At 45.0% G+C, this 8,071-nt stretch overlaps 1 protein-coding gene and 1 non-coding gene across 2 annotated transcripts in view; one reads left to right on the top strand and one right to left on the bottom strand.

The window, feature by feature from the left end:
• trnaq-cug (transfer RNA glutamine (anticodon CUG)) lies at window positions 1-72 on the bottom strand. The gene has a single exon. It is a non-coding gene; the product is annotated as a tRNA-Gln (tRNA).
• A 985-nt stretch (window positions 73-1,057) lies between these two features.
• Window positions 1,058-8,071, top strand: part of pdxkb (pyridoxal (pyridoxine, vitamin B6) kinase b) — a 36,046-nt gene continuing 29,032 nt past the window's right edge. Inside the window, exons 1-2 of the mRNA XM_063211984.1 lie at window positions 1,058-1,818; window positions 4,710-4,764. Of these exons, the coding sequence (XP_063068054.1) occupies window positions 1,738-1,818; window positions 4,710-4,764 (136 nt within the window). The 5' untranslated portion in view covers window positions 1,058-1,737. The remainder of the gene's footprint in view (window positions 1,819-4,709; window positions 4,765-8,071) is intronic.

Below are 8,071 nucleotides of genomic sequence, written 5' to 3'. Positions count from 1 at the left end.
AGGTTCTACCGAGATTTGAACTCGGATCGCTGGATTCAGAGTCCAGAGTGCTAACCATTACACCATAGAACCAGGCCGATCACAGCCAGGCGCTTTTGGATTACGTCATCGACAGTAACTGCAAAGTTACTTCACAAATCTTGTTGAAGTTTTACTTCGTTATTCCAATGCAATTCCTGTATCACTGTGTTTTATCACACTAGAGTCCGCTATCAGTTAATTGATATATGTATACATGCCTGTTGCCTTATCCGATTGGTGGGCTAAGACTACTTCGAAAATGTTCGGTCTTCTCTGGCGAAGTGGGCGACCTGCGCGTCATTTCTCAGCCCAAAAGAATGAATGGACGTTGAAAACGTAATGCAAAACTCAAATGCTCAACTCAAATGTTTTCTGAAGTTACATGAAGGAGCAAAAATCGTCATGTAGCCGCGCTGTAGCCTGCCAGGTCCAGACAGAACCCCTCCCAAATCCTCCACAAGAGGGCGATCTCACATTAAAAATGCAGACTGACTGTTGTGATTTCAACAAAAGGTATAGGATAATAAACTACACACACTTTATTAATGAAAACAATGTCATCATAGTGATAAGAGAACCTAGAGGTAACATTGTAAAACTCTACTCTGATAACAGCTGATCTGCCTGTTCATTGGGATCTGCTTTTTATTTCATCAACGGAACTGAGAGTGATGCTCTTTTTTGATGGATGTTGTTTTTTTAAGCTTTGTACTGTGCTGTAAAGTTTAAAAAAATGTGACAAGGATCCCCTGGATCTGAAATAAAGAAAGACTTGATTAGAATTGAACTAGCAGGCAGGCTCTGACAGCTGACACAGACGCATCTCATTCCTTGTGCGTGTGCCTAGAATCTATTAACTTCCATAATGGACGGTTTCTATCTCTTCCACTATTCCCATCACAGCAGTACGCCGTGAAATTAATTCTGTGCATTTAACATCTTCATTCGTTCGATTCGATGGAAACAGATGTATGAAAATCCTCATATAATTTCTAAAAAAAAATAAAAAAAAAATAGATAGGAGATGGTCGCAGGAGTTGTCTGGAGATGTATTTCATAGCGCGACACCTTTTGACGAAGGACCCGACTTCCGGTTTGCATTTCAAGACGCCTGTGGATGCACTTGTCTTCGCTACAAATACCAAGTCCAGTTTTTTATTCCATGTATTCATGGTGCTGGTTGTGTGCGTTTTCCCCACGTTTTAATTTCAACCACGGTCATGTTAGTTAGTTTTGAAAAAGGACATCGCTGTTAATCATGCACTACTACTGTAGCTAATTCCCTCGGATGAATTTCAATAACCATAAGCCTACCCGCCTACCAGGGAGGCAATCGTCTCCACACCGAAAATAAGAAAATAATTCAGTCCTACAGAGTTTACAGTGAGTTTACAGGTCACGAATGACAACATTTCTGTTAAACAAATCAGCTACACTGTAACCCCGTGATGTCAGTGCTTGTAGGCAGCCTTGGCGAACGCCTGACGAAATTTTGTTTGGTTTGTCAATGAGTGTTTCCCTTGCCTCTCCGTGTTGCATGCCCTTCACTCTCTGGATATCTGGGCTCTTATCATTTCCGAATCGCGGATTTTCACTTCGGGATTAAAGTCACCGCCTGCTGCCTCGCTCGCAGCTCGTGACATCTAAGACAAGACCGCGAGGGATTCGTTCGGGTGGCTCTCGTGCAGAGGACATCTGGACAACTTTGTGCACGAGATGGAATGCAGAGTGTTGTCGATCCAGAGTCACGTCGTGAGGGGGTACGTCGGGAACAAATCGGCTTCATTTCCACTACAGGTAAATAAACACATTTCGCCGACCAACTGTCACCGTGGTGCACATTTCCACCAGTGACAGGTTTAAAGGCAGTCCTCCTCGGGGTTTAACGGAGGTATCATGAGAACGTGAATTCGTGCAGGTAGGGTACTAAGCCGCTAACCAAAGGTCACATGGTAAACATATCCCCGTCTAACTCCCGTCTACAGATTGGACTCACGCGCTGGGTCTCAAGTCACCGAGTGTCATTTCCAATATATCTATTTAGCTTCATTGATTTGAGGCAGTGCGTTATGGTGTCTTCGTGAAACTGCTGGTCGTGTCGTGTCGTGTGTCCCCCTGTTGCAGTCCGTAACGGCACTTGCGTTCTTTATTAATATCTCCATTCAGTGTCATTTGGCCGTGGGCACATCTCCCTCTCTCTATGTGTGTGTGTTTCTTTGGAGTAAGCTTGGCGAGGTTAATGTGGGCTGTCTTTCTTGGCTGTCACCATCACTGTCGTGTGCACAGTGAACTTCGGCTATTGGCACCGCTGTCACCATCGTCACCATCACGATTCAAACCAAACCACCCTCATATCTCCATCCTCTGGAACAGTCGGGAGGGAAGATGTGTTGGCGTCAAAACGATGATCAGTTACATTTTCTGGCAGTATTTCATAGCGAATATAAAGTCGTGCCGAATGAAACATGCTAACATTAGATATGTCAGTGAGGGGCGGGAAGGATGATGTCGGTCTGTAGTGGAGACAGCATCCCTGTTGGGCTTAATTTGAACAGATCTAGTCGAGTCGAGTGCTTGCTTGCTTGCTGCATCCTTGACGATTTTTGAGCGCCTGTCTGTTCAGTCAGTTGCCCCCTCTGACGTCACGAGAGGAGGGTGCGATATTGTGCTTGCATCGTGACCCATTCTGCCTCGACATCATCATCATCACCAGCACCATCATCACCGTAGCATCAGCACCAGCACCAGCGTCGCTTAAACGGAACCAGTCCGTCATGTCATCCTGACGCCCACGGTGATGCGTGCACCTCACTCGGCGTTTCCAAGATGTTTAAACAACACGTATCATGTTTATGACTGGACTTGCTATGGGGATATCACGCACCGCTGGTTGAGCATGTGTAGGAATGTATGCTGTGTGAGGGGGTGGCAGATTTAACAAAAAAACTATTGTATGTAATGGCAATATAAAATATTCATATTTAGTGGTGGTTTCTTTACAATTACAAAGTGACAAGTGCCCAGAATGCGGAGCCTTAAGCATGTGTTCCAAGCAAAACATCTTTTGATTGCTACCTCCGTCACTCCAGATTCGAAAGAAAGATACAGTGCTTTGTCACCCTCTCACACACACACACACACACACACCATTCAAACACGGTCAGAGCTTGGACACACACAAGCACACACACGTGCTTCACACAAGCACACACACACCCTCATGCACGCACACATACACACACAGACACCTTCCCACATCCACGCGCGCGCACACAGACACACACACACACACACACACACACACACACACACACCGAGAGGAATTAAATTCTTCATAATAGTAGTACAATAATGCTTTGCGATTAATGTGTCTGTCTTGTAATTCATACTTCATGCATCTTGTGAGAAAGCTCTTTTAACTCAACCCTACATTCAACATGGAGCACAACGTTTTGTTGGGCTCGAAGACACTGACCACTTACCAGGATCGTATTTAGCCAATGTGGCACAGCACTCCAAAGCACACACCGAAATTGCATTTATGCCTCACCCGTGGAACTGGCAACCTTTTATGCTACAAGTCTGACGCCCTAACCACTTATCCCCATAGATACGATAAATATTGCGCCCCTAAACTGGGACCTAAACTTGTGCCCCTTGCCACTGTTCCGCTGGTGCTTGATGGGTAATCTGACCATGGCACCTACTATTCAAGCGGTGTGTTGGGGTTTTCTTTTTAGGGTTTTATGGTGGTTTTTCCAGTAACAACAATGTCTCGCCACCTCATGAGGGTCAACAGAATATCTTATATCTTATATCTGCTCGTGTTGTACCTGCACCATAAATGTACTTCTAGTTTTCATTTTTGCCACCTCTGGTTCTGCGTCTGTTTGCCTCATGTTGTTCCCATGGCCAGAGGCCAGTCTGTGGCTCTCGTTTTACCGTAATGTAGAGTAGTAGAGTAGAGTAGACTTTTATTGTCACTATATAAATATAGTGAGATTATGTTTAGTAGCAACCCACAAATGCCCACAAAATACAAGATATATTAACAGTAAATAAATAATATATAAAAATCCATGTGCTTCTCACTGTATCGATAGTCCTGAAGTATTGAGGGGGGGGCAGGTGACGTATTGAGTTCAAAAGTCTAATGGCAGTAGGATAGAAACTGTCCTTCATTCTCGTAGTGCGGGCACGCAGAGTCCTAAAGCGCTTGCCAGATGGTAGCATGGTGAAGAGCCTGTGACCAGGGTGTGTGTGATCTTTAAGGATGTTTAATGTAGTGAATATTCCGCGTCTCCTATTGCGCAGGTGCTATGCTTTAATATTATGTGAAGGGTAAGTGAAAGCTCAGCTGGGAAACTCCAACTCCCATTGTCATTGTGACACAGCACTCCACAGCACACAGTTGCACACTGACTGCACACAAAGAAATTGCATTTATGACTCACAAGAGGGCAGCCCCCAATGGCGCCTGAAAGGGAGCAGTGCGGCAGGACAGTACCATGCTCAGGGCACCTCAATCATGGATGAGGATGGGGAGAGTACTGGTTAATTACTTCCCCCCACCAACCTGGCGGGTCGGGAGTTGAACTGGCAACCTTTGGGCTGTAAGTCTGACGCCCTAACTGCTTACCCATGACTGGCCATATGTAGTTAATGTTTCGCTTCTTCTGCCGTTGCAGGTTTTGGGCTTTGAGGTGGACTCCATCAACTCAGTACAGTTTTCAAACCACACAGGTAAGAACACACCACACACACACACACACACACACACACACACACACACACACACACACACACACACACACACACACACACACACACACACACACACACACACTCTCTCTCTGTCTCTGTCTCTCTGTCTCTCTCTGTCTCTCTCTGTCTCTCCCTCTCCCTCTCCCTCTCCCTCTCTCTCGTCTTGTCTCTCTCTCTCACACACACACACACACACACACACACACACACACACACACACACACACACACACACACACACACACACACACACACACACACACTGAAACTACACCGGTAAGAAAAGACATGAACTCTGTGACACTTACGAGGTCTCTGAGTCTTCTTAGCACATTTTAACTTCACAGCCGCATGTGGACATTGAGAGATAGATGGATCATGGATGAATGAATGAACAAACTTGTGAATGAATACAGCCATTAGGATAGATACACAGTTGATGAAGACGTATCTGAATGAATGAATGAATGAATGAATGAGTGAGTGAGTGAGGGTGAGTGAGTGAGTGAGTGAGTTCATGCATATTGCCAACATTAGGATGGATCTAACACACAATGGAGGAAGTCGTATCAAACGGAGAATTTTTATCTGGTCCCTGATGTAGTTTTAATGTTATGCAGCTTCACATGAAACATGACATATTTTGTAAAAGAATCTTAGAAAATACATTTGCAATACAATTAAGTTATATTCAGTGGATCTAGATAAGGTGGGGTCTGTTTTAAAGGTGGCTGCCTTCAATATAGGCCTAAAGTGCAGGGGGAAATCCTGGTTTGTGTTCATAATACGGCCCTCGGAGGACAAAGCAGAGCAGGACAACACTTAGCCATGCAGGGGTGGATTTCTCGAAACCAAAGTTGCTTACTACATTAGCTACCATGTTGTTTTCAATGCATTTTCCCATTGGCAACTACCGAAGATGCTAACAGGCTAGCAACTTCTCTTTTGAGAAACACATCCCAGCTTGCACAACAACAACAACACACAGACAAACAAGTCTAATATTCATATGCAGCATAGCATCCTGTAATGAGAACTGAAAAGATGTATGGAGAATCGGGATGAAAAGATGTATGGAGAATCGGGATGAAAAGATGTATGGAGAATCGGGATGAAAAGATGTATGGAGAATCGGGATGACTGGAAGCAACGATGGAAGACTCGTCTGGGGACGACCTAGAGCAGGGATGTCAAACTCAGGCCCAGGGGCCAAATTTGGCCCGCGAAGCCATTTTATTCGGCCTGTGAGATCATTTAAAATATCTATTACAGGTGGCCCACATACACCTTAATGTATAGCGTAACATGACTTGAACATGAAATTTGCTGTGTCACAGGATGTGCAGACACATTTGAACTAACAAATATGATGGGAAAGAGTGTGTGTGAAATTTAACTATGAATATGAAGTACATGTACACACAATTTTAGTCCATTTTTAAAAATAAATGTTGAGTTCGGCCCGCGACTTCGTTCCAGATTTTGATTTTGGCCCTCAGTCAATTTGAGTTTGACACCCCTGACCTAGAGAGATGGCATTCTATGCATATGGAAAAGTCAGTGTTTCCTTACCTAGAGAGATGGTATTCTATGTATATGGAAAAGTCAGTGTTTCCTTATCTAAGGTGTAAGGGGGTTAGTTGGCATCAGGGACACATGACATGACTATGGTCACTGGAAAGGTCCTTCTGTGCATTTCCATAAGAAATATGACATAACAACTCTAAAAGTACTGTACATTTTGGTGGTCAACTTGCATCAAGCAACTTACTCACAAATTACATCCACAACACAAAATCTTTATCTTTTCAGGGGATTTGGTCAAGGTGGTTTGTGTTTGTTGTCAAGGTAGAATATAGCCAACATTAGAATAGAGCCTACACACAATGTAGGAGACAGACGCCCGCTATGACGTTAACCTCACTGTTTAACGCCCGCTATGACGTTAACCTCACTGAATATAACCACGGTGGACTCTCTGCCTCTGTATCTGTAACCATGTGGAACACTGTGTGTGTGTGTGTGTGTGTGTGTGTGTGTGTGTGTGTGTGTGTGTGTGTGTGTGTGTGTGTGTGTGTGTGTGTGTGTGTGTGTGTCTGTGTCTGTGTCTGTGTGTGTGTGTACATGTTGTACTCTGTGTGTGTATGTGTAACTGCTGTTGGACTCGGTGTAAGGTGCTGTGCTTAGAACATTAACCCTCATTGGCCAAAAGTTCTAGAACATTAACCGCTGTTGGCCAAAGGTTCTAAGAAACCCCTCCAGGCCCAGAGGTTATGTAAACAACCCTGCTGACCCTCAGCACACGAGCTCCAGGTGGGCATAGCTAGTACGCTAGCTAGCTGCTGCCCCACAGCACAGTTTGGGCATTTAGTATGCTAGCTAAGTGCTGCCCCACAACACAGTTTGGGCATTTAGTATGTTAGCTAGCTGCTGCCCCACAACACAGTTTGGGCATTTAGTATGCTAGCTAGCTGCTGACCCACAACACAGTTTGGGCATTTAGTATGTTAGCTAGCTGCTGCCCCACAACACAGTTTGGGCATTTAGTATGCTAGCTAGCTGCTGCTCCACAGCACAGTCTGGGCATTTAGTACGCTAGCTAGCTGCTTTACAGTCTGGGCATTTAGTACGCTAGCTAGCTGCTTTACAGTTTGGGCATTTAGTATGCTAGCTAGCAGCTGTACAGTTTGGGCATTTAGTATGTTAGCTAGCTGCTGCCCCACAACACAGTTTGGGCATTTAGTATGCTAGCTAGCTGCTGACCCACAACACAGTTTGGGCATTTAGTATGCTAGCTAAGTGCTGCCCCACAGCACAGTTTGGGCATTTAGTACGCTAGCTAGCAATTATCCTTGTCTTTTCTGGTGTCCATGTCTCACTGGTAACATATTGCACATTACTTGTATCTGTTTTGCTTGTTAGTGTTGTCTTTTGATGGTGCTGCCTGCAACCTCCCTGTCTCTGAGGTGAATATCTCCTAACTGAAGTTAGCGTGCTACCTGCTGAGCCAGAGTACAGTGAGACATGTAATATATTAGCTGCTGAGCCAGAGTACAGTTAGACATTACATTGCATTACATTGCATTTGGCAGACGCTTTATAACCAAGGCGACTTTCAAAAGAGGAAATAATCAAGCCAACATCACAAGCAAAGTGGGCAGTCATGGGTGAGCGAGGGGCAGTCATGGGTGAGCGGTTGATGGGCGGGCGTCAGATTTGCATCCCAGAGGTTGCCGGTTCGACTCCCGACCCGCCAGGTTGGTGGGGGAAGTAATCAACCAGTGCTC

This window comes from Engraulis encrasicolus, chromosome 12 (assembly GCF_034702125.1).
Source record: "Engraulis encrasicolus isolate BLACKSEA-1 chromosome 12, IST_EnEncr_1.0, whole genome shotgun sequence".
Taxonomy (NCBI): domain Eukaryota; kingdom Metazoa; phylum Chordata; class Actinopteri; order Clupeiformes; family Engraulidae; genus Engraulis; species Engraulis encrasicolus.
Note: the sequence above shows the minus strand (reverse complement) of the source record. Positions and strands in the feature narration are given on the sequence as shown.